The 27,437-nt window shown below is 45.4% G+C and overlaps 1 protein-coding gene across 2 annotated transcripts in view; it reads right to left on the bottom strand.

The window, feature by feature from the left end:
- LOC135385835 (peptidyl-prolyl cis-trans isomerase G-like) overlaps window positions 1-23,967 on the bottom strand; it is a 29,079-nt gene extending 5,112 nt beyond the window's left edge. The window contains exons 1-12 of one of the 2 annotated variants that reach the window (XM_064615386.1): window positions 23,713-23,967; window positions 19,841-19,914; window positions 19,646-19,720; window positions 18,143-18,250; window positions 17,790-17,834; window positions 17,560-17,647; window positions 13,728-13,757; window positions 5,793-5,938; window positions 5,458-5,734; window positions 4,619-4,703; window positions 3,522-3,649; window positions 3,376-3,447 (exon numbers count right to left, since the gene is read on the bottom strand). In XM_064615386.1, the coding sequence (XP_064471456.1) occupies window positions 3,376-3,447; window positions 3,522-3,649; window positions 4,619-4,703; window positions 5,458-5,734; window positions 5,793-5,938; window positions 13,728-13,757; window positions 17,560-17,647; window positions 17,790-17,834; window positions 18,143-18,250; window positions 19,646-19,720; window positions 19,841-19,904 (1,118 nt within the window). In that variant the 5' untranslated portion in view covers window positions 19,905-19,914; window positions 23,713-23,967. The remainder of the gene's footprint in view (window positions 1-3,375; window positions 3,448-3,521; window positions 3,650-4,618; window positions 4,704-5,457; window positions 5,735-5,792; window positions 5,939-13,727; window positions 13,758-17,559; window positions 17,648-17,789; window positions 17,835-18,142; window positions 18,251-19,645; window positions 19,721-19,840; window positions 19,915-23,712) is intronic. The other variant, XM_064615387.1, reaches the window with a different exon arrangement.
- Between the last annotated feature and the right edge of the window lie 3,470 nt (window positions 23,968-27,437).

The raw sequence follows: 27,437 nt of genomic DNA, 5'->3' as shown, positions 1-27,437 counted from the left end.
CAGTAGCATATCTGACTGGAAATCAGAAGACCCAGGTTCGATTCCTGGCATCAGCACCTTTTTCTTGATTTGCTTAATTCGTTAATTTCCAGTCGTTCGAGGCTTACGTGTTTGTGTTGTCCGTATTTGTTGGCCTGCCTCGGCTAATTCTTGTTGTTTATAGAAGTTTGGAGTTGAGTGCTGGCCACTTTTACAAGAATTTCTTTTAAAGTTCAGGAGATATGTGCGTTCAAAAATGGCCAACAGTGAAATACTGTAGCAAAAAAACTTGTTCAGCCCAAATCATTAACTTTACTGCCGGTTTTCATCAAATACGACTAGAGCCCGAATTTTTGGGGTTATATTTTTCAGTAAAGTTGGGGGGGTAATATTGCGTTATATTTTCCTCTCAAAATTCTATGTAATAGAGTTTATAATTATTTTCTGCCGTAGTGGTTACATAAAGCATGCTTCGAAACACGTTCAAGATGCTTTTGGAAATACTCATCATCATCAAGTGACTTACTGAATAAATGGTAAATAAGGTATAGTTGGGGTCTGAGGTTTTCGGGTTTTACCCGATTCTTCCCCGAATTTACCCCCCGAACCGCACATTTAGTGATTCGGGGAAAACCCGATTTCTGTCCTTTTGTTGCGCCGTGTTTCCGGCCAGGCACGCGATTCGTCAAGACAGACAAGTCGCTTCCTGCTCTTGCCGCTCAGATCTGTTCACCTCAGATGTCGGCGTCCCCAGTCAACGGCTATTGTTCGTGGAGCTGAATGTAAAAAACGCTGAGCGTTTGGCGTGCTTGCGTCGAAAAAACGTCGTATGCGGGTCGCCCTTAAGGATGGGACACCGCAGCTGTGAAGGCGAAACGCATGGGATGTTTCCCCAGCGCGTTGTTCACGCGTCAATACGTCGCATGCACACAGTAGCCTTACACGCCATTGTGGCCGCAGCGGCCTTGAAGAAAAGCCCACGGACGACCACCCGAAACGCATGGGATGCGGACAAAGTAGACGTGTGCGCCGATGGAACTTTGACCAGCGGCGGTGTCGTGCCCATTTTACCACCAGCGGAGGCGGCATCAGCGGCATGAACAAACACAAGTCAAAAACAGCACAAAACAGGTGCGAAGAGGCGTGCCGGCGCACACGCCTAGGGCCGAGCGTTCGCGCACAAATATCAATGGACAGATTGCGGTATACATTCTCCGCGCACATTAAAATATTGGTTTTCCGAGGTAACACACACGCTGAGGGCGCACGCGCGTTGTGAAATCGCAGGGAAAACATTGCGGCGCGGCAGTTCCGTGTCTGTCGCGCCCGTTCGGGATGGCTATACAGCCCCGCAGGCAAAACAACGCCCAGTGCCCAGCAGCTTAGTTGCAACTCAGATAGCCCTGAAAAGAAAGGAGTCAGGAGCCAAAGTAGTAAGAATTGCCGATGAGTCGCCAAATGTAACAGAACTCCTGCACTCTTTTTTCCTACTTCGATGCAGAAAAAGAAACATTTTTCACGTGGAGGCTTGTAACAGCGCCACGTTAAGTGCCAGTGATGACCATGTGCAGATTTGCATTACTCAATGCAGGTTTGAATTGTATTAGACCTCTTAACGCCATACTCATTTCATCGCAGACAGTGTCATTACTCAGTTTGGAAGCTGTTTTCTTTTTAGATTTGTGATATGTATAACGAGCCTGATAAACCCAATTTTTACCTGTATCATATAATTCCAGAAATTTTACACCAGAATTGGATGCTGCTGTTTTCCACCCGATTTTTACCCCCCGTATTTCGCAAAAAATATTTCCCGAAAACTTCAGACCCTAGGTATAGTTCAGCCCATCTCTAGGTTTCGTAGTAGATCTATCAGGTGCACATTTCAGTACCCTCCAGAGCTAGGACTGAATACTGTGCCTTCAAGCCTCGATCTGTTCTTAAAAAATGCTGCCCTAGAAAGCATCAAACCATTATTTTGATAATAATAATTGGGGGTAGGTTTTACACATAAAACCTTTTTTTTGTTAAAACCTTTTTGTGTGCTCACACTGGGTAATGTATTAACACTGATGTACTTCACACTTTACCTTGTGTAGAAGCAGATATACCCAGCTCTTATTATTAATGTGCATCATGAGGTGCATTTTTTATTTTTTCTTTCACTCATGCTGGAATGCTGTGGAGGTTGCATGTACCACATTTTTGAAGACGAGCTCACTACATCGCAACTGGCACTGTGGTATCTGGGATAGATAAGAGGCTTATTGAGGCAGTTCAGAGTACATCAGGTAACGGACCTTCGCGGCGTTCCAAAACGTAATACCCGGTTTCTTCTTTGGATCTCCATCGATCTTCATTGCATACCTTCTTGTTTACAACTTATTGTGCTTCGTATTCTATCCACCAGGTCCCAAAAGCCCTTCGCTTCTTTCCCACTCGGGCACTAGACACACCAGAAGTGACAAACCTACCTACTCTATGAACCGGACTATGGGTCGAGGTTTTGTTTTAAAAGAATTAACCCGAAAAACAGTCCTCGTCTTATAAACCCGTCAGAGGGGCCCGTAAGAGGGCCACACATATGTGTCACCCACATTACGTGGACAGCACGGACGATCTGCACGATTTTAAAGTGTGCAGCCGGTTTGTGTTCCCCGAACGCAGCCATGCAACAACAGTTCACTGTGCGCTACAAGTTTGAAGTCATCGCTTCTGGTGAGAAGCATGGCAACATGTGTGCGCAGCGTAAAAGCTTTCACTCAGCGTAAAAAGTTTCAAGAAATGGTGCATTAGTAGCACGCTAGACATGACGACCCCCTCTGGGCAAGCGATGTCGAGTCAGTGAAGTCTGAGTCTGAAGCAGATTCAGTAGCTTCCGATTCGATTAATGAAGCAGACCTTGACTGACGTGCGGTTGTTCATGGCACACCCATGTAAAAAAATTGTTTTCGAAGGAAGTGAGAAAAAAAGGAAAAAAGAATTTCGATTCACTCAGCAAATCTAGATCGGCCACAGTGCAATAATGTAAATATCCGACGAATGGCAGTAGATTTAATTTTTTAAAGCCTTTGTTCTGACTGTTTCACAACGAGGTTGTCAGGCTGCATCAAACGGCAGTGCCGACATAAATCACTTTCGGGGCAAAATCGGGTTAAACTCGAAAATTATTAATTTGGATTATTTTTGGCGCTTTCGGGAATTACCCAAAAAAAAGTCAGGCCCTATATATGATGAGCCTTCAACTACATCATTTTTAAGAATCCAGTCGGCCCATGGGACCGATTTGGACACACTGGCCGATTCAGCAAATAATAAAGACAAAGGTTGCTGAATCATGCTTCAAATTTTTAACTCGAACTGGGTGTAGTTAAAAATGTACTTCAAAAGTCCTACCTTCTAGGTTTCTCAACAGCTGAGTCAGTCTCCATACCTTCAGGGGCAACACCTTCTTCTTCATTTGCATCCCTGAATGGAGCCATCAGTTATAAAATGTATACCCAACCTCAATTCATCACAGGTACTGATGAATGTTCACTCACGGGTTCTCTGTTTCCTTTGCTGTATCTTCAAATTCCCTGAAGGGCCTTATTCTAGACTGGGCTTGCTTCCAGTGTGGTGGAGTTTCACTCCCTGATCGTCCACCCTCAGGGGATGGTGTTCGATATCTCTGTCGTGCATGATTAAGACAGCTTTATTAGTACTCTATGCTATTACCACTGGTAGTTAGATCCCGCTACAGACTATATGATGAACACACGTCCAAATGTGTCCAAGCATGCGCTCTCTTTATAATGGTAAAGGCAGATGACTGAGGCAGCAACACATATGCAGTACCAGTAAAACCTCTTTCAAACGTACCCCACATAAGCTGTAGTTCCGCTTTGAAAGCACTCCAGCTGAGTCCCCGACAGGGGTGCCATTAAGCCTAATGCATTCAATAACTGCTTTAGCAGCCATGGTTTTTCGCGTATGTGTCGGTTAATCTGTACTGTTTTCACGTTATCCCGTCGTTCCGGCCATCATTTTGATTGCGTACAGGTTAGACTGTGAGTCATGGTATCATGCACGTGGTCAGTTATCACACTATCTTCTTGGTACAGCTGAGCATTCCTCCTTTCAAATGCAAGGTCTGCCTTGAACTTCTTCCTCCCCCATAATGCCTGGTCGATGAAGGTGTGACCTTCATGAACTGGGAAAGGGAGGAAGCTTCTGGAAAGCGTGTGGCGAAAGTGTGCGGTGCCGGTGTGTCGGCAAGCGAAAATAACAGATTTCTGCCAATCAGCATGAAATAAAGGGTTAGGACTGTGAAGATTTCGTAAATTGCCTCTCGAATAGTGTTTCCCATGTATCAGTCGGCAGGCATGTGCGATATTCGGTTATGCAGTAGTACCGCTTTGTATATACGTACTTCTTTCGCGTCACCGCCTGGTACGCTTTAACGAGGTTCTACTGTACAAACAACTGGCTACAAATTTCATTGAAATAACTTGCACAATGACTCTGAGTTTCATAAGAAAACGTGTGAGATTGTTCGCTTAGCACGGGTTTGGGTTTGTACTCTCAGTTTAAGCTAGCAAATGTTTGTGAACAGGACCATACAAAAAATCTGCTTAGCGTGTGGCATCAATGGACTTACCATGAAACCCCTACCCTTGATCTTCCGTCCAGAACGAGACATCATAGGTCGACGGTTAAATCCTCCCCCTCTGGTTGGAGGACCTCTACAAAACCAACACTTTGTGTTCCTCAGAAAGCAAACCAAACAACAACAAAGGAGCAGCTCATTGCACGCCATCTATGTCATGTATCTCAGCTCGTTTTACGGCACATAACTCAGCATGATCAGTAAATCTCCACCAGGGAACTGACAAATGTGCTGCCCCTTCTCGGAGCTGCATTACTTTTCGTAGCGTGTCATTTTCCCAAACACGGCTCATATGGCTCTGCACATTACAAGTAGACAAAATGTAATCCAGAATAGTTAGTCAGGGAAGAAGCGCTGTACCCATGAAAAAGTGATAGGCCACTTTTCCGTCAAATAATTGTTTTTTTTTTCTGGTGTGAGGTATGGTATGGTCTGGTGAGGCATGGTATCTGGTATGGTGCCATAGGCTTTAAACAGAGACATAAAATATCTTACCATCTGCATTTTTAACTAAAGGTATTAAGCATTACACAAGTGGAGGCAAAAGCAATCATGTTACATATGATCCTCAAGGCCTATATAAGCAAGGAAGTACATCCAAAGCTATAAGGACTAAACCAAAAACACAATCCACATTTTTTCTGAAATTTCTCTGCAACATTATGTGATCTGTTCAGATTCTTTGGGGTTCTGGAGATGATTATGTGCAGCATTTACCTCAGTTGACACAAAACATTTTCTTCTTAAGCACTATGTATTTACCTGGCCAGCATGTCTCTTTCAAAACATTTACTTTGGCAGAAGATATGTAATAGAACTGAAAGACAAACCTGTAGTTATCATCAACAGGATCCACCCTTCTCATAAGAAAGTTGTTTGCAGGGACCTCAGGAATCTCCTTGGGGTTAATGGTGAACTCGTCAGCATCATCGTCAGGATTTTCTTTTTCGTGGCTCTCATCATTTTTTCCTTTTTCCTTCTTGGATTTCTTTGAGCGATGTTTGTGGTGCTTCTTATGCTTTTTCTTCTCGCCTTTCTCGGTGCCTTCGACGTCAGATTCCGCTTCACTCTTAGAAGGCGAAGCAGATGTCTTCCTTCTTTTCTTCTCTAAGTAAGGCACCAAAATGTATGTATTCCCTTAAATACTCAACAGAATGAGACATACCTTTCTGCTTCTTCTTCAGAACTAACTCCCCACAATTTGAAATTACAACTGGCTGAAGAGGAGAACTGTTAGCATCCGTGGGTTGATTTTCAATGCTCTGAATGATATCCTCCCCTTTGATGACTCGGCCAAACACAACATGGATGCTGTGAAACAATATTCTCAAGCTTAAGTGGCACATACTTGAAAATCACTGCAGCTGGCATCAATAACGCTAAGAGTGATCTTTGTACGCAAGAATTAATCGATTTACTACAATATTTGTAGCTTCAGGGTACAGATGAAACTCTTAAGAGATGTTGGTTCAATCGTGGCATTTATAGCCCACCTTCAGAAAGGCGCAAAAAGGTTTACTATACAGTCCAAACTGGCTAATACGACTACCATTCCAGCGGATTTTGGTCATATTGCTATCTGTCACATTAAAAAACACCGCGTGTTACGAGTCGTACCATGGCCTTTCCGTAAGCTTCGAAGAGTAGAACACTAACCTGGTAACAGAATACAATAATGCAGCATTTTAAAAGAATGCACATTTTTTTTAAATGTCCGATAAATACGTTCCCTTATAGTGCAATTCTCAAACTGACGCATATCCGCTTCTTCATTTCAGCAGTCAGCTCTGTTCGTTTACGCTTCTTCTCAGACATGGTCGATGAATGCCATATGACAGGCCACTATGACCATATGACCAAGGACACTTCTCTTTTAAGGCCCAACCGCATGGGGCGTTTTCTCAGTGGCAAGCGACGCTGGCGAAAAACGCCCAAAGCTGGGTAGTTTCATTTATAATCGACCAAGGGGCGCCGGTGACATTTTTATTTTCTTCAGGAAAAAATATATGTTATTCCTAATCCAAAGAGAAGCAAAACAAGCCTAGTCGCAGGTCTCTGCGATATTTCATTCTCGGACGGCGAGGCTCCAAGTAAATGAGCGCGATTTGGGCAGCTCCAGCTTTTCCAATTTTGGCGCGCTGGATCCTCCGAACGGCTGCTTTCTTCTGAAAGCAATTTTTTTCACTGACAGAATGTGTGGTAAAGATTCGGTTAAGACAATTAAATTTGGTGGCAAAGCCCGAAAAACGTTTGAAAAAAAAATCGCGAAAACGCCTCCGAGGACGTTCGTAGCGCAACTTTGCCAATTTCTTACGTGGTCCTACGAATTCCGAATATGACGAAGGTGATATGAGATTAAAGATCTTTCTTTGCTTTTTCGTTTAGTATGTAGTGCGTTATCATACCTTCAGGCATCCGTCTACAGTGACGCCGTAATCGCGAAGGGGTGCCAGAAAATCGCTGTTTCCAGGAGCGTTTTTCTCAAAAAGGCCATCTTCAATTTTGTTTATATTTTGTGGAGACATGCCTTGGACACCGCTCTTTCACATTATAAAATAAAATTTCTGCTTATTTTATTTCTTCATGGCACGCAAATTATTTTCCCGTGCCTTGGTCGCTTTTAGATCCTATGAGTCAGAAAATCGTGTTTTTACTACCCGTTTACCTTCTCCTGAAGGCTACGTCATTACAGGCTGACAAAACCAAGACGAACCTCGACTATTATGACTGTAACTTAAACAAAAGTGCACTCTGTAGCCCACCCACCTCTCCCCATAGGGTTAATCCTTTGGAGATAAGCCACTTCAATGTGAAGCTGTACGCTGAGAAGAGGAACTCTTGCATGGAAGTATCTTCACATGCGCTTTGCGGCGTCCATTTGTTTCCGAGCTGGGTGCTTTATGTAAGCAAGTCTGGGAAGCCTTATCGGCTACTTTGCTTTCTGGTTCAAAATAAGCGCAGTGTCGAAGCATTCAAAAGTAGGAATACCTAGAGCACGACTATTGCCGACACACAAAAGCACCTAAATCCGTTTGGTCCTCACGGGTTGTGGGTGCACGGGAGGTTCTTTATTTCTCAACTGTCCATTTCATAAAGATGTCCTTCACCGAAGAAACCACGGTCTTTTCGTGGGAACAGCGAGTCAAACGGTTTTAGTGACTTGAGCTCTCCACACTCATTGCTCTCCATACGTTGTTCTGCCCGGGTTCTCCGGGTTGTTCTGCCCGGATTACAGTGGGCGACACACGAAGAAGATACTGTGGAATAAGAGCTTCAGGGCTGTGTCAATGATCGGTGCGACTTTGTTAAAGACAGTTTTCCCTGCGTCTCAAGCTGACCGTGTTGATGATACGGATGAAATATGTGTGAACTGCTATAACGCATTCCGATTGCAGCTCGGTGAGTCTGGACCCTCAAGCCAACAAGATCCATCACCTCCTAGCTCCGAAGGCTCAGAATCTTGTGATCCGACTGAAATCGTGCAAAGTGTGAACAAGATAATTTGTGAAGACGACACTGGGGTTAGCACACTAAAACCGCCTACGGAAGTTAGGCACGCCGTGCCCTACGTAAAACGAAAACAGAAAGAAATTGCAAATGCCGTGTCAAAATCATCTCGTCGCCGGCTGAATACCGCTTACTGTGTGGACTTTCCTGTGGAGGAAGAAACTGTGGAAAAGAGACAGCGCGACGAATTGCTTGAAAACTTGCGGAAGGCGTATGTTCCAAGCAACACCATGCAGGAAAGATGTCGACTCTTGACTTTACTCCCCTTGTCATTCACCAAGGCTGAAATACATCAAGCTATTCCCGAAGCTACAACCTACATGATCAAGAAGAGTCAAAGGCTCCTGGAAAACGGCGGAGAATGGGCAACGCCTGATCAATTCTCTGGCAGGAATGTTATCGACCCCGAGAATGTGAATTTGGCCCTCGAGTATTACCTGAATGATAAATTGGACTGTACAATTCAGAGCCCAAGGCCTCGAGATATTGTGAAAATTCGGGGAGCAGATGCCGACAACTTAGCGGCAAAGCGCTATATGTCACGAACAATTCGGGAGGCATACCACAAGTTTCGGGAGGCGCATCCCGAAGTCAAAATGAGCCTGACAAAGTTCTATTCCCTTCGCCCGTCACATGTCTCTATGAGCCCCTACAGGGAACAGTGCGTTTTCACTTACTGTGCCAACTACGACTTATGTCTGAATGCACCGAGTCTTGTCTCGGACAAGTGTTTTACGCTTGAGGACCTGAAATCATTGTGCTTGTGCCCAACGGAAACAGAGTGCAAACTGGGTAGGTGCACATCGTGTCCAGGTGAAGTAATTCAATAAAACAAAAACATTCAATGCCGCCTGGAACCGGTGTTTACCGTAATCGGTTGGTGCTGGGGCTTCCACTGTAAGACGGCGAGAATAAATATATGTTTGCAGTAACTATCCTTGCGCGATCCTTGAGTGCACGTCAACCTATCTTATCAGCCCGTAATGCCATAACTTTCAGCAAGGAAAAAAATAAAGGAAAATAGCACCACTGTGAATACCATTCTCCAGCACTTAGAATTAAACGCGACCAGGGCGCGGGAAAAGAATTTGCACGCCCTGAAGATATAAAATAAGCAGAAATTTTATTTTATAATATAAAAGAGCGGTGTCCAAGGCATGTCTCCACAAAATATAAACAAAATTGAAGATGGCCTTTTTGAGAAAAACGGTCCTGAAAACAGCGATTTTCTGGCACCCCTTCGCGATTACGGCGTCACTGTGGACGGATGCCTGAAGGTATGATAACGCGCTATATACTAAACGAAAGAGTAAAAAAAGGTTTTTCATCTCATATAAGTTTCGTCATATTCGGGAATTACGGGATTACATAAGAAATTGGCAAAGTTGCACTACGAACGTCCTCGGAGGCGTTTTCGCGATTTTTTTTCGAACTTTTGTCGGCCTTTACCACCGAATTTAATTGTCTTAAGCAAATCTGCACCACCCATTCTGCCAGTGAAAAAAATTGCTTTCAGAAGAAAGCAGCCGTTCGCAGGATCCAGTGTGCCAAATGTGGAAAAGCTGGAGCTGCCAAAATCGCGCTCATTTACTTGGAGCCTTGCCGACCGCGAACGAAATATCGCAGAGACCTGCGACTAGGCTTGTTTTGCTTCTTTTTGGATTAGGAATAACATTTATTTTTTCCTGAAGAAAACAAAAATGTCACCGGCGCCCCTTGGTCGATTATAAATGAAACTACCCAGCTACAATGGCGGACGGACGGCATCCCATGCGAACGTCTCTGCAGTCTTTCAAGGAAAGAAACTCTACGTAACTTGATAAACACTTTTATTACAAGTGAAAGAATCTCAAACGGAGGTGCTTTTGAGTGATAACCTGTTATAACAAGCAAGATACTACAGCAATGCGCACTCACGAAGCCAACTGTCGTGAATCCCGGTCCCGCTATTCACAAGGTACCCAAATACACGGAGCGAACGCAGCATTCCGGTTAACAACTTCATCAAGCTCTTGCACACTCCTTTTTGTGTTTTGTATGTTGGATGCTCACGCAAGAATTACGTTTTTAACATCGGCAACAATCTTTTGTTCTTCTGTCGAACACGATCAACTCGAGCGGTCTGAGCAATTCCACGTGCCGCCATCTATGGGGGCTCCCAAAAACTGGCACAACTGATAGACCTATCCAGAGGCTAATCCCTCATTGGCCACATGCGCGCGTCGTCCTCGCCTCTTTTGTCGCCCAACACTGAATATCTATTCGCCTCAGACTTTTTCCCAAAATAACCCAAAACAGCATTCACATCACTAGCACATGCCCAAAGGTCAAAGGAACACCCAAAAGACGCAAGTGTGTACCGCTGAGGGGCAGCGACAAGCATGTGCTCCTTTTTGTGGTGCTTCTGTTCTGTAGTCTTCTGTGGTCCTTTGTCGGCAAGGCAAAAGATTGTCGTGTGGAGTAATCGCAAACTATCAGGCTTGCGTTGCCTATGCCACCGGCTAGCTGGCGACTGAGTACCAGGAGGGGGAGAGGCGGGAGAGGGAGGCAGCCGATCAGCTGACAAAGGCCATGTGGCCAAAGTGACCACAGCCGATTTGTGGAGTGCAGTTTCGGGAGCAGGTACGAGTGATGCGCGCAACTCTACACAGCATATACACATGGCAGCTTGCCCGTTAATATCATTCATAGCAACCTGGAAAACTATTTGTTCCTTTTTCCGAAAATGTGACACATTATGTATAGGGACCTTCAAGAAATTCTGTGATCATACTTCCAGATTCTACTGCATATAGTATACACGCTTATGCTGCTTGCCTCCTTCATAATTCGCAGCATAAATCTTCTCAAATACCATAAATTTCGGTACAACGAAATACAGTACTCAATACAGCAAAAGAAATTGCGATCCACATGAATTTCGTCATATCAAGGTTTCAGTGCACTGGTACGCAAGAGGACTTCAATCTCACAGGTCAGAAAACCTCCTCCCTCAGCATATCAGCGTGAGACATTATCCAATGCGCCCCACAGTGAGGCATACACTTTCTTTTTCTTGTGGTTTTATTTGGTGCCACCAAGGTAGTTTACCGTCGACAAGTCGCGTTGCTCCTTCATTGCAGCGCTTTTTCACACACACAAGCACATAACGTGGAGAGTTTACTGCCGCTGTGCGCATTCTTGCAGACTAATTTTCTCAGGAAATATGGGTGCCCCCAAAGGGTATACCATACGTGAAAGTTCCTGAAGGTAGTAACAAATACAGTAGAGTCTCGATAATACAGTCGCAGATTATACGAATTTCGGGATGACAAACTTTTTAAAAGCCCTGACCCGAACGCCTTATGTGTAACAGGTTACATTTCGGGATAGTACAAACACTTTTCCGGGCCGCGGTGGGTGATATGAACAGGCAAGACACTGTGCAGGCCACTTGCTCCTATGCTTGGGTCGGAACCAAGGCAGCACCTCCCGACGATATGTGGCGCTGGCAACACTATGCAAGCCCAATCAGTTGGGATCACCGCAAGCAACGATCTTTTGCTTTGCCAACACAGGATGGTTGGAGCATGGCAACCGGGACTCTCAGACACCGACAATGACGACGGTGATGAAAGTAATGATGCCTGGGCCGTAGTGAAGTATAAGAACGGGCGAGATGTTACGGGGCCGCAAGTATCTCCTGTGTGCTTGTTCCGGAAACAAAATGGCACTCTGCAACTCTACTGTGGCGCCCCTCATTCGTATCCAAGTAAACCACACGTGCGTGATTTTATGTGCTTTAAAAGTGTCTGTAGGCCCCTCTTGCGGAAAAAAAAAACAATGTTAAACTTCTAACCAGCTAACTTCTCTAATCGTGAGTAGAGAGGAAATACAGTCGCCAACAGATAATACGGCCTCCGAAAATTCGGACTTTCCAATTTTTCGCACAAAACTGCTGGCACGTCAAACGCCCCCATAGAACCAATGGATTTCTGCATCCAATAATTCAGACCGTTCATCGGAAGATGTGCTTGATTATTCGTACTCATCTCGCTTCAAACGTGCATGTTTTTTTGTGACTCACCATCTCCCGAGCGGAGAAGAACATACTCCTGCGCTCGATATTTCGTACTGATTTTATGACACGAAGGGACGAAGGCCATTCGCCATTCCCCACGACGCATGCTGAGCGCGGGAGGGCGGAGCTTATTTGGCGGAGACCACTACCGAAACCTCCGCTTCATACGTGTTGCAACAACTTATATTTCAATTTAATAAAAAGAAGGATAGCACTGGCTTACATAACAAACAAAGTAACAAAATTTGTCTGGACGTTTCGACGTATATGCAGACGTCATCATCAGCAAAGAAACAACAGCGCGAGAGTCGAAACGTCCAGACAAATTTTGTTACTTTGTTTGTTATGTAAGCCAGTGCTATCCTTCTTTTTATTAAACATGACTCCTGGCTTCTGGTCTATTTTCAACTTATATTTCAATACATGTGTCTTTGACCATGAGTATCTTTTATCGGAAATAACACTGAAATGCCGACCTCAACTTCAAGTGAGGATGTCGATGATGTTACTATGATAGGCACGTTTAGTAGAGGCGAAGACACAAATTCATCGACGATTGAGAATAACGTGACGTCGCCGTTTCACACTTCAGCAGTGTTAGCATCAATGCCGTCTTTGGCACCGACAACATAAGAAGAAGAAAAAAAGAGGTGAAACTGATGGCAGCGACAAGGATGTCGTTGATGCACACCCATCCACAGGGGGCAATCCTTGTTGTGGTGACTACACTGATGATGCACTTGCTGAAATTTGTCGCTATATGTTGTAGGGTGTTCATGCAGCGAAGCAGACACGTAGTATAGATACTTTTTTAAAGTCACTTTGAATGTTCCGAGCGAAAGCTTTTGCAATAAAGTTGATTTATGTCCTTCACTAAAAATTTTGACTTCCCGATCATTAAGACTGATTTTGTGGCTCCAGAAGCCCAGAAACTTGGAAAAACCAATTGGGAAAACCAATACAGTATATATCTCTTGCACTTTGTGCACTCATCTAGTTCATTTCTGATCACAAGAATTTGACCCTACATTATTCTTTAACGTCCGCAGAGGACAGTGTCTCCGAGCAATTTGCAGCAGGCCACCAAATTAGCGTCATGCCCATCCAGGTTCAAACCTGCAACCTCATTACCAGTACATGGGCATGTTATCGATTGATCCACCAAGACCAGTGCGCAGTGCAAGGGATGTGAACGAACAATGGGCATGGATCTGCATGTGCGTGTTGACCTTTGAGTAGCTTAGGTTAGTAGTTCGCATCGCTCATAGTTCACACTGTGGGCATATGTAGTCCCGTCACCCACCGCTCCTATACGGAGGCGCGCTGTCAGAGACAGACTTGGTGACTGGGCTCTGTATTATTCGTATGCGCTGTCGTCCCAGTTAATCACCTGTAGCACTACATCATTAGCCTGGCTTTTTCATCCTTCATCATCACTCCTCCGCCTCCTCACAGCACAGGTTCACCACTTTTGAATTAAACGGGTGCAGAAAACGCAACAAATACAAATTAATGTAAACCAGACATACGTACCCATCAAGGTGAGGCGTGCGCTGTGTTGTTCTGCAAAAATACGAAAGCAGAAGTTAAGCATTACGCTAACTGTTCAGACGTGTGAGTGCCACTTCAAAAGACATAACAAAGTGAAATAACAGAAAAGAAGTTGTGAGAGCTTTGAAGTGATATCGGCAAGATGATGATCCTCACACAGTTGGTCATTTACCCGTATTTACCCGAATGTAAGTCGACCCCTTTTTCCAAAATCGAAAATCCAAAGTAGGGGGTCGACTTATAATCGGGATCTACGCAACAACGTTGCTCTGCGGCCGAGGCACTGGTCATGCAGGCACTCGCTTCCTCACGTGGAAGGAGAGAGAGGGAAGGGGGTGAGAGAGAGTCGAACGTGTGACAAATGACGGACGACAGCAATAAAAGCAGTCAAAACGAAAGTTCCTTCTTGTGTTCCGCCACGGATAAAATACGTCGTTTCTACCCGGCGTCGTTCAAGCGACGTGCGATACTGTTTCCCAAAGTGAGCAACAACTGCACTGCAGAACGAGAATTTGGGGTTTCTGAACGCGTCGTCAGAGAATGGAGAAAGCAACGTAAAGCGACCTTCGGCTGCAGCGGGACACGCCGCGGATTCACCAAAGATTTCACCATTCCATTTCACCGAGGCATTTCCACAAGAAAAGCGTGACAGTAAACCCCTCGTAACGTGCGACATGTTGCAAGAGGAGGCCAGACGTCTTGCAAGTGACGAAGGAATGGCCCGTGCCCAGCTTACGGCAAGATGTCACCGGCATGCAGGTGATACCCGGCGGCCTCACAAGCCAGCTGCCACTATTTGGGGTCAGCGTAAACAAACCGTTCAAAAGCTATGTCAGGCGGTTGTACAATGAGTGGTGGGCAAGAGGAGGGCACACGATGACTCCGACAGGGCGGGTCAAGCGCGTGTCGCTGTTCGAGGTGAGCAGATGGGTTTCAGCCATAGAAATCTTAAGGAGTATGCTAGAAGGAAACCTCCGAAACTGGGACGTACGGGCGAGGGGAGCGCCATATTGAATCAGCTAGTGTTGCTGCGGCGCATGCAAGCAAAGGAATCCAGTAAGCATACAGCAAACATAACGCCAAAAATGTTTTTGAAACAGTAACGCACCGCCAGAACCCATGAAACCGTAAGATATATGAAAACACATACACACACACACAAAGAAACAGACACGACACGGACGACGCATGGGGACGCTGTCTCCGCCGCTGCCTCAACCAGCCTTGACTACAAGCCTGGATAGGGGTGGACACTGACAAAATATGTAGCCGACGGAAGCAGAGGAGCAACCGAGCAAGTGTTGCAACAGTTTTTGGAACTGTGGCTGCTTTCACGGGCTGGAAATACACGACGTTTCCTCAGCTGATTCAATATGGCTGCCTCCGAGCGCATAAATTGAGAGAGGGAAGGGCCCCGTTCAAGTGCTTTGCTCTCCTCCGATCCTCCTCCCCAGCTTTCCTTCTAGCCTCTCTCCGTAAGATTTCTATGGTTTCAGCGGCGTGGGCACTAGTGCAGTGCGACATGGTCATTCGTACATTCAAGAAGTGTGGCCTATGTGTTGACGACAACGTCTGCTACACCTCCGACCAGATCGAGCAAGAGTCTTCTGACAATGAATAAATCTTTTACGTTTTCGTTACCACAAAACTTTTTTTTTTTTTTTTCATTTTCATGAATCTCGAAGGGGGTCGACTTACATTCGGGTAAATACAGTTGAACCTCTATATAACGAATTTGTAAATGCTGACTCTTTGTTTCGTTAAATCGAGATATTCGTTAAATGGAACACGCCAAGTTAAACGAAGATGGCCGCCGCACTACCAGCGCCGCGCGTTCCGCAAAACGTCATTTGTCATGAAACAGGTACTAAGGTAAGAAGGGCACAAAATATCAAGCTTTATTCATTACATAATGCTAGGTAACACGTAATTTGTGCACAGTGTCACTCTGAGCGTTCATTACCTTCGTAACTCCGGATGAACCTCGACTGCTTTTTCCTACGCGCTCGCGTATCGAAGTTTCTTTGGTTCACTTTCACTCATGACGTCCGGAAAGAACAATAGTACGCCGCCGAAAAGAACGAGAAACGGGTACATGTCGCGTAGACGCCTGCGCCGATGGAACCTTGAACGGCAGCGGCATCATGCCCATTTTACCACCGTCAGCATTAGCGGCGCGAACAAAAAAAAATGTAATGAAAAGGCACAAAACGACAACGTACTGTCGTAGTCATCAACACAAGCAGATAAGACTTCGCGAGGCGTGAGCAAAAAATGTCAGGAATGCGTGTTTTCTTGTCCGAAAACGGGTGCGAAGAGAGCCTCGCGCCGGCGCGACGCACCGTCGCGGCGCACAGCATCGGCGCACCGATTACCGGCTGAGGCGTGACAACCGAAGTAACCAACGAAAACTTGCGTAAAACCAACGGAGAAGGAAAGTTTCTCCTCCTTTTCTTTGTGGTTAAGGTGGTTAAGGGGTAAAGACACGCGCAGGAGAGCCCGGGGACTTCGTTAAATAGAGGTGACCAAACGAACGTATTTCGTTAAAACGAGCTCAAAAATACATTGGCGTCTATGGGGACGCGCTCGTGCAACGGAAATTTTTCGTTAAACGGAGGATTTCGTTAAATGGACGTTCGTTATTGAGAGGTTCAACTGTACGTACTTTTGCAGGGGCTAGGGAAGGAGAAGCCCACAAAAGTAAAAATTTGGCAATAACCTCAAGCTAATTTTAAAAGAAGGGGGGGGGGATATGTTTATTAAGAAAAAGAAAGGAAAGGTCAGCCAGACGAAAGTCGGCTTGCTATTCCAAACAAAAAAAAGGCAAAAGAAGGGGAAGGGGAAGAAAAGGGGAAGAAAAAAAAAGCCATGCGCTGCAGTAATAGTCAGTCCTGCTAATGAGCTTTGCACATGCCACTTTGGAGGCCCCCTCGATGGTCACACCTATCCCGGTCGGTGCTGCTGGTCCCTTTAAATGCTTGGAGTTTGCCGGGTTGCATTTCCAGATCATTGTGGATGCTTTCTTTGCCTGCTCTGACACTACTGGAAAGGCGTGGTCTTGCAAGATAACGGGACAGAGTGATGTAGAAACTCACGGATAATCGAGTTCGCGATAGCCAATCCCGCGAAAGTCAATGGGCCAACTGTATACAGTAGCCGGTACTTCGGATTCCCACCGAGAACGGTGACCTTCGCCATAGGATTAATACACTTTGCGACTGTTTTTCCAGACAAATAGAACTCCAAAGGCTCGAGTTTCCAGACCACAATGCTTGCAGAGAGGCACCAACACTACTATTTTCGGCACGGCGGTGGCAATTGTAGAACCGCCATTGTGGATTGTGCACTTGGATTGGATTGGTAATTGGAATCCCACGTGAGACTGCTCTAAAACTTTCTAACAGTACATCTAGCCGCCACTATCGGCGCCAGCACGTAGGCACTTTTGGGACATCCCGAGTTTCTATTTGTGTATGCTGTCACTGCTCGTCAGCTTTTGATGCTATGGGCGTGTCTGTTCTGTAAATTGCGCAGCCCTGACCGCCCACAACTGTCCACAACCGTCGACCACAGGCATGGTGAACGCGTTGTCGCTATTGCCTAATATGTGCGACGAACCTATAACGTTCGCACAAATCCAAGGGGATATCATAAGATGCAGGCGCCAGATGCGGCAAGGCATCATTATAGACTTCTTTGGTCCAGCCGTGGTGAAATAATGTTGAATTTAGTGACTTCAGATTTTTCAGACTTTCTCTGGTCCATCAAGTCCAGAAAATCGGTCGGCCACTGTGTAAGCCTTACTCATACTCACATGAAAAATTGGGAACCATTTGTGTCCTTTCCACGATTTGCCATCGAAAGGAGGAATGGCTGGTCATGCCTGACATCGAAACATTCATCTGCAAAATGGATTTCATACAGCATCAAAGAACTGTTCACTCCATGCAGAGGAACTGCAGTCATACAGCCGCACCTAATACAGAAATCCTACAGCCTAGACGTAGATTTACAAAGCGAAAAAGCAACACTAAATAATGTTACCTTTGAAAGTTCCACCATATATAGATTCTCCTCCACTGCCATTTCCTGGAAGCAGACCAAAAATCTCACAATTACGTTCTTATATGGAGGAATGTATTGAAGTTTTTGAAAGAAAAAAAAAAAGTGCTGTACACATAGTGTGTACGTTACTCTGCTTTTGGCAATATCAACACACATGCTTAATAAGCACGAAACATCCAGTGCAAGCCACAGCTGGCGTCATATTTAAGTAAATTTGGGAGAAGGGGGGGGGGGATCCTAAGAAGAACGAAACTTCATTTTAAAAAAATGTGTCCTCTGTCCTCACACAAGCAGACTTAGCACCCGATGTAAGCACAGGAAATTTTACATACCTACGGAAAAGTCACCACCCTGGATCATGAAATTCTTTATCACTCGATGAAACTTGACTCCCTTATAATGCAAGGGCTTGCCAGTTGTTTTACCCAAGCCACATTCTCCTGCAATGTGCAGGAGTATAACAATTACAACAAAACAGAACACAATGAACACAAGAGAGACAATGCAAAATACTGACATAACAGATTATAATTAGGGTTTCCGTCATTTATTTTTCCAGAAATTCTGGAAAACTACTCGGTTTGGTTTTCAAAAATCTGATTGTTTTTGCGGTAATATTTAGACTAGAAAATAAATGCTCAAGTTCAGGTGCCTATACTTATACCATACAAACACAACAAAACGTACTATATTAGTCTTCAGCACCTCCGCTTTTGAAATCAATCTCAAGAAGCGAATCGCTTGCCTTGTGAACACTACTAAAAGTTTCAACAGGTCGCAATATAGGGTACTGACCGGGGCAGTCAAAGCTGTGATAGGGGGTTAAACGGATAGTTTGCTCTTTTCAAATCAGATTGTAACTTTTTCTTGGAAAGTGTAGTGCATTTCCTATTTTAGCAAGGTTCTGCGTTACTTGGCGTGAAGCTGTATGCTATAATTTAGTATCAGCATCGCAAAGCACGGGAGCACACGCAGTTTGAAATTCCTGCGCAGAGAAACATATGTACAGCGTCATGTGGCAACAGTGTGATGCTCCATGGGCGTTCCCACCCCTGCAGCCAATTGTTGTGAAGGGTGAGCCACTGAGGTCCCTTGTCGGTGTCACCTTCACCCAACGGGGTATCCTTCGCCCAAAACACAGACAATGAAACAGGCCCTCCCACCCACACCCATTAGATGAGGGAAGGAGCCATGTTCTCACATTGGGGAATCCAATTGGGATTTCCCTTTCCTGCGGTCTTAGACGAGGAAAGACATCTATCCCCGAAACCTGACAGCAGTGCCGATATATTCGCAATACAGGTCGCAACAAAGGGGTTGCAATCTCAAGTTATTCTGGAGAAATGTAAAGCGCAATTATTTGCATTGATGTGAACCTGCATTCCAAATTTTACAGCAAAACAGGGTAGCAGACATGTAGAGAACCAGCACTGTGAATACGAAAACTTGTGTGAGGCTCTGACGTGAGGGCAAGTGTCTCAGCCAGTGACCAAGCGTGCTTAGAGAGGTCATATGATTACGACTACCAATGGAAGTGGCCGGAGCTCTGACGTCAGAGCCTGACGGGTACGTATGTTCAAGATTCACATCTCACCACGTTAGTCATGTAGAAATATATTTATTTTCCTCAATACTCTAGTGTGCAACACAATGTGTGCATGATGCAACGAATCACATCTATGAAAGTGTCAGAACCCCTTTAGGGGCCTTATATTTGAATTTTTCCGGAATATTCCGAATTTGCGCGAAGACATTTGTGTTTTTTGGCACTTTTCGGACAATGCCGAAAACCGTACTTACAACGTGAGTTTCAGGATACGACATACGATCCTTACCTGTGCAAATGGCACGAAAATTTTCGCAGGTGATTGGGCAGACATCGGCAAACAACTCGAACACAATCCTGCCAACTTAAGTGAAGAAAGAAACAAACAAACAAAAAAAAGAACAGCATTGGTCACTGATACAGAACAAACAGTTATGTGTTACTCATGAAATAGATTGTGTAGCAAATAGATAAGACCACTTACCAGGCTTTTCTCCTACCTCCACATCGAAGAAGCACCTTGGATTGTATTTCTTTTCAATGGTCATGTTTCACCTGCTGAGAGAGAGTGTAACTGTGCACACATGATGCCACAAACCTGTCAACTTTTATCCGTAATTGTTTGTCATAATGAATACCAAACAATTAAAATTCAGCAACCGTTCTGTTTTCAGTACAGATATTCAGGATTCAAACTTGTGATTACCCTGAGCCAAGAAAGATACTTCCTGTAGTTTTTGCTAGTCAATACTCAACAGCTCATTCCTAGAGTACTTCAACCAATAATAATAATTTCCTTTCTTTCCCATCATAGTGCTAACGGTGTATACATAGGGCCCTGTGTTATAGGGTAAAACCCGTCTTTACCCCCCCGATTTGCATCACCATCACAGAGGGTAAAACCCTAAAAAACCTGAAAAAGAACTTTGCAAAGTGCCAATTCAGCAACCAATACGTGCACTCAAGAACACTAAGCATTGGACATTCAGCACACCTGTTTCGCATCTTATGTCAATCTAAAATGCGAGAAGCGCTCTTTATTTTATTTTCCATCTAAACCCCCAAATTTTTCACCCATGATTACCAGATTTTGCCGTTTTACGGCTTCTGAAATAAAACCGGATTTTTACCCCCCCTCCCCCATTTAAAAAAAAAAACATAAAACCCCAAAACACAGGGCCCAAGGTACACGATGCTCGACGGTCACAGTTTACAACTCTCTTCTGTAATTACATTTTGGGCTATGCCCTTATTGTACTGAACCAACAATACATAGCTAATTTAAATGAAATGCTGAAGGGCAATACGCATAACCTGTGTTGATCAGCCCCAAGGCAAAGTGTCCGACATGCGGCACAGCAGCTATTGTGATGTTCCATCACATTACAATGCATAAACAAGGTGTCTACCAAACCGTAGCCTTCAAATTCCCTGACTTTTCGAGGTTTTCACTGACTATTCAAGCAAATTCCCCGACCAAAACAAGAGGGAACTTGGTGTGCGCTCCTACATTTTGATACCTCCCTATCTTGGACACCCGCAGTGCAGCCGAGATGTGTCCTACTTCGGGAGGTGTTTGAGTTACAGAATACAAGGGAAACAAAAAATGGAAAAGAACACAGCTGTGTTGCCAAAAATGTCCCCCTTCTTCAATTCATGGTCATTAGTGGTACCTGGTACCCCCTACCCACTCTTCACTGATAATTATTGCCAATTCCGTACGGATTTCGCTCAATGGCATTACCCTTGGAGCTTTCCGCGCAGCGTGCTGCTTGCTTGAGAGTTTAAACCCACTTGGAATTAAGCTCAAGAACTTGTCTCTGAAGCGTCAGCCCACTTTTGACTGCCTTGGTGCAGTGCACGTACAAAGGCTCTAGACAAACCGAAGACAAGTTCTCACACTAAAGAATAGTTACAATGTAGACTGGCAGTACCCTTTTTTGGACTCGAAAAACTAAAACAACAAAATGTTGAGACCAGTGTAGGAAAAAAACAAAAGGTGAAAGTCAATAGCACTGGCTCATTCTGGGTCTTTTCGGTGGAAAGATAGGCCAAGATTGAGATAATTTGGCCAGGGTTCTGGCCGACTTAGCAGGAAAAACCCTGCTCTACTTCAGGGATAGGGAGGTGCACGACATAGAGAATTTGTCCTCATGTAGTTTCAATGGGAGCCTGCCGGTGCAATGAAATCTTGTCCGACATGGGGAGTTGTCCGAGGTAAGGAGGTGTCCGACATCAGAGCTTTTACGGTACACAGTTCTCGTACTGTTTAAAGCGGGCACAAAACAACGAACCTTCTCCAATTATTATGCTCAATGAAAGAACATAGCTCACGATATCCAATATGAAATTCTTTCGCTTCCAGCGAGCGTCTTTAACACGAAACAGGAGCATAATCAAAAAGCATAATCAAAGAGCATAATCAGCGTGAGTCTCTCCTTATCCTTGGAACCGGGTCACGTCACCATGTCCCAACGTATAGCTACACCGAATTCTAGGCGCTGGAGGTGGGGGAGATTTCGCTCTCCTAGCCAATGACCTTGGCCGTAATGAGATGTTACCACTGATCAAGCTGCAGCTCGCGAGGGAACCATGTGGTGACCTCGCGGAACAACGCAGCACTGAAAAAATAGTGCGCACGTGAAATAGAATATTGAGGGCTTTTGGTACGGTACTGGCTATCTTGGATTGGTCAAGTGGGAATATGTTTAGAATTGACCTCACTTCTCGATATTACAACAAAATTAATGTATAAGAATCCCGCATTCTAAATGGCTGACGACACGCGACGTCAAAATGACGTGTCGCTATTGTCGCCAGGACATCGCAGGGCGGGGAATGAGGGCGAAAGAGTGCAGCGAATATTCTGTCGGTTTGGAGTCATTCTTTACTTTTCTGCGACAACAATTTTTTTTTTAAACGTTTACCGTCGGCAACGTATCGCAATGCATTAAAAAAAGTGTGCCTCGTATACCCGTTTATTGCCCCTTTAAGAGAACTTTTTTTTTCCTGCAGTAGAGAAACCTCGTACAGTTCAAAATTTTTTACTCTTGATCCTGTTTTTGTTGAAGGTCACCTATTAGCAAGACTGGCCTACTTTTCTGCCTGTGAGCTTTGTCATACTGGCAAACTCTTACTCGTGGCAACGTTGCTGTAAAGTGTCCCCTGAACCACACTGCACGTTGTCATGGCACATGTCTGCAGTTTTCCCTGACTTCAGCTGCTTTTTGGCAACTTCACTGACAATCCCCTGACTTTTTCAGTGACATCTGAATTCATGATAATTCCCACTTTTCCAGGTTGATAGACGCCCTGATAAACTTAATTTTAGTGCTTCAATTAGATAAAATGTAGTGTTCTATATATTCCCCAAACCCCCAGGGACACTGGTTGACCCATATCCCCTTCTTTGTTCTGTTAACCCTTGGAGCACATACAGGGTCTGTATCATTTGGTAGTTTGTGTAGTGGTACTCTCTGGAGTGGGAGTCACTTTCTGAGGTCTGAGGGTGAAGGGTGGTTATCTTGGGTTCGAAGTATTTCACCATATTTTGCGTGTCGTCGTATCCGTTTTGTATTCTCCTGTATGTGAGTTGTGGTTTCTGAGAATTGTTTATCTATCGTGTTAACTGTACCCGTTGCTGTTATAAGATTTCCGGGGTTTGTGATTTCTGATTGGCCTAGGCATGTCACATGCCAGCACATAATGTGAACATTTAAGGTGTTACATCGTCATTTCACGCAAATCATTGGCTGTACCCATTAGAATTTTAGTATGTCGAAACTCAGTTCATGTCATAAAACAGGCATGTCAACAGCAATGTATCTATGCCTGACACACTACCCAAGTGCCGATATGCCGCACGAATGTACGTGTACGAACACAGTGTACCAGTCAGATATATCACTAGAACTGCGGAACATCAATACGCTAGCACATGCGATTAACTTTTGCAATATCAAAAGCGATTGTTCGAATACACAACCGGCAGTGATAATGCGTGAACGTTGAAACGGCTTAACATTCTTTCGATACGCCGTTCATCATCCTACTTTTTTCATTCCGCAATTACCAAGGGACTAAGGCACATGATCATTCTTTGCACAAAATGAAAATATCACAATTAATCGCCTGAAAAACATGTGAAAGCGTCATTGCCGCACACTAGGCTGCCATTTTGAACACAAACTGTCCGGCGCCTCACAGAAAATGATCCATCGCATGAATTAAATCCACGTCTCGAATAATTATCAACATGCCTACTTCCAAACTAGACATTTCTAAACTAACACGATTGTCACAAGCTGTTTTATGCATTGAAACTTTTACAAACTAGGCAATGTTTCAGAAACATACCTCCGCCGTCCGTCCAATACGGTTCAGGTTGCCAGACATCATTCATCTCTGGCTTTCCCGGGAAAAGAGTGATCAGCTAATCACCATGATAGACACATAAAGGAATTTTCAAGGATTGAGCACACACAAAATTATTAGCGACAAGGTAAAATTGTCGCAAAGTGGGCTGTATTGGTGTTTAATATGATACTTGAGGCAAGAATGCGCGCCGTGTAGGTGTAATCGTGTACCCGCCTCGTGGGAGAAGCTGGGCCAGGGCGGGCAGAGGGCGATCTACATACAGCCAGCCATCAATGGCTGAAGCAGTGGCGTTGGTGGCGTAGCCAGGGGGAGGGGTTCAAACACCCCGAAATCGTACCCTTGGTAGTGCGTTTGGGAGAAGAAGACGAGTGTGACATCCTCCTCGCCCATGTAAAATCCCCATAGCAACTCTACCGAAATATTTTTCTGGCCGAACAAGACAAATATGCTATGCTATGCACTCAGCACTCCAACCACGAATCTTCCCAATGATCGCCTTTTTTGCTTCTCTTTCGCTAGAATTTGCCAACAAGCGTCAAAATTAAGCAAGGATCGCTTGGAAGACTTCGAGAAAACCGCCGTCAGCGTGCGTGGGAGGGCTGTGTAAGCTTGGAACTGTCACATTTCATCACACCCGAGTTTTTCTTTATTTGAGTGTACTATCCATACCGCTAGCCTATATCGCTATCACAAATGTTTGTACAGGACTGGCAAACTGTGTAGTGTGTACACACTAAGCATTGCCTATAGAGGCAGTTTGCCAAGCAATAGAATGATCTACTGATACAATCAATGACAAGAATCAAAACCTCCCGAGACTGTTCAGGTTTCGTACATTGCACTGCAAGCGGGGAACCTCACCCCCATGTTTCTCATTACAAATTTGATTGAGCAACATGGCTCTCTAATACAATCGTGAGGCAGACACTTGTGTGCACAATAAAACACATTTATTTGTCAGTGCAATAAACTGATGATGGGTTTGAAGATTAAAACCAGAGGTAAGGAGACACGACACGGTTGCAGGGAGGGAACAAACGAACGCTGTTCCCTCCTGCATCCGTGTCTCCTTATCGCTGGTTTTAAGATTTCACACTATTCTCAGTGATGATAGGTGGTATTTTTCCAAGGGTGCAGGCAGTGGCATCGCTAGGGTACGCGAAATGTGAGGGATTATTCTTCGTTGCCCCTCTCAGCAAATGCCCAGGATGCAATGCGTGCGCAAAGAGCACTGGGCTTTTCTGAACTCGTCTATTGGCAATTGTTCGCTGCCTCCTGTTGAAAGAAAAGCAGGACCGAAGGTCGCGTCCTTTTCAGAGACCATCGTAATTCCCTCAAGACTGTGGCTTTCGGGCGCGACCTTGTTCGCCACTAGCTTTGAACGTAGTTCAACGCTACCAAACTCGTGGCGCTGTCCAACATTATGACGTCATTTGTTTACAAACAGGTAGAGGTCTATTCCCTTAAGTCATTGTGACAAGACGTCGCAAACCACCCATAGACATCTACCGAAGAGACGTCACCCAGACGTGATCATGAAGTTGGTAGACATAGCGATACCGAAACAGCGCGGGTGGAGAACACCGCCGTTTCACAAAGCCGTATTCCTTCACGAACGCTCATAGGCGCCGACTGTGGGGGGGGGGCTTGGGGGCCTGAGCCCCCCGGAACTTTTCCAGGGGGGCCTGGCCCCCTCCGGGAAGTCTACCCAACTGACACTCCAGATGAAAGTTTCGAGGGATATCCTAAGAATCGCGTGTTTCATGCGAGTGATCATGAAAATCCTGTAAAAATTTGCCTCACAACGTCGTAACCCGGAATTCCCGACACCCTGCCCGACCTCTGTGCATGGAAGGGGTGGGGTGGGGGGGGACGGTTGCTCTGGCCCCCTCCGGCAGATTGAAAACTCTCCACCTATGCGAACGCTTCCGGTCAAGAGATCCATCGAGTCAGGAGATCCAACTGGTCATGAGGCAGGCGAGTCAATAGATCCAAAGCGTCAAAAGTTCCAACCCGGTGAAGAGATCCATCGCGTCAGGATATACAGCCTGTCACGTGACAGGCGAGTCAAGAGATCCAACAAGTCAAAGCGTCATACTGGTCAGGATCCCGACAGAAAAGAAAGTCTATCCCTTATCACGTTCATTGCAGAACGATTGCGCTGTACGGAGTATTAAAGGGATGGTCTCGTACAGCCGGGGCGATTCCGAAACTTAGCAAAAACTACCTTCACGAGTACTGTACACCTACAGCCGTCAAAGTTTCATTCGGAATAACCAAGTTGTTTTCGAGGAATTTGTCGAAACGTGCCGTAATAACAGACGACGAAACCTGTGCTTTTCTCATGCATACGTCACGCGTGACGTTGGCCTGCGGGTACGTCGTCGTTGTCATGGTAATTGTAACTTGCCGAAGCAGCTTGGGTTGAGTCATCCCCTTTGCTCTCGAAATGGGGATTCGCGACTCCAGCGAAGCCGTAGCCACATAGCGGTGGAACTGGCAACCCTCGAGTCCAGGTTCGGCGTGCGCCACCTATAGTTCGCTGGAGTCGCGAAAGCGGAGAATGTAGTCCGAGCATTGACTGTGGGGTCTCCGATAATGTGGCGCATAATCGGATACGTGGAAGCGAGGTCACGTGTTTTCTTACCGCGAGTATTTAATGCAGTTTTTAAATAAACACGCACTCCTTCTCCATGTACGTCGTCAGCGACACTTCATTTCGAACCACGATCAGTGTGCTACGGGGAGTGTAATGGAAGCGCGCGTAATATATTTTTGGTCGGACCTGTAATGCGACCGCACGCGCCGATGGCCGGACACTTCAGATTTGTGGTTGTGGGCGGGGTTGTCCTGCGACTTTTAACTTGCCTCTGAGGATTAACATAGTTGTTCTAAACCACCATGTTTGCCACTTCTTAGAATGTGCGTTTTTCACCTGAGAACTGAAAGAAAATGTACGAGAGTAGCCGCGGTCCCCAGTAACTTCTGAAAGTCGTCTGCTCACGCCGATGCACTAGCGCGCGCAAAAGCAGGCGATTTGTGTATCCTATCACGGACTTTTCCCGCAGGGCGACGTGGCCGTTCTTATTGTTGCCAACACAGATCGCGGCATGCTCTGCAATCTTTATCAATTTAATTCAGTGACGTGTTTTGTCGGGTAAATTCACAGTATTCCATTTTCAACAAAGGGAAAAAATATTCGGAGGTTCTGGGATTCGGTTGATCTGGGCACGCGGGTGGCAGTGACCCATATCCCCCAAATGCTCTTTTCATTCAAGCGCCCAGCCACCGGAAGCGGGATACTTCAAAGGACACGCTTCCACCGTTTAACAGGGAGAGGAGGAAGGGTGAGCGGTTCTCAAGTATGCGGGAATCCGATGTACAGCTCGAAGCAGAGTTAACTGGAACGCCACTTCGACTGGCGGAGCTAAACCCGGAGATAGAGCAACCCTAGCGGCTCTTACGAGAAATAAAGGCAAATAGTGTTTCGACTGTCCCATGCACTGTTGCTGTGGGTGTACGGCTTGCCATGAGCTGTTGACCCGGCATTGCCCTTAGCTGTGGTTATCATCGCGATGTTTGTTCGTGTTTGCGGCGATTATGTGAAGGTGTATGCCGGCTGATATCGCACGGATACTCATTGATTTATTTCATTGATACACGCGAAGGTGGTCGCGTTCGCTCAGTGGGGCATTTTCAGATTT

The sequence above is a fragment of the Ornithodoros turicata genome, chromosome 2 (genome assembly GCF_037126465.1).
Source record: "Ornithodoros turicata isolate Travis chromosome 2, ASM3712646v1, whole genome shotgun sequence".
In the NCBI taxonomy this organism is placed as follows: Eukaryota; Metazoa; Arthropoda; class Arachnida; order Ixodida; family Argasidae; genus Ornithodoros; species Ornithodoros turicata.
The sequence above is the reverse complement of the archived record's forward strand: the minus strand, read 5'-3'. Positions and strand labels throughout refer to the sequence as shown.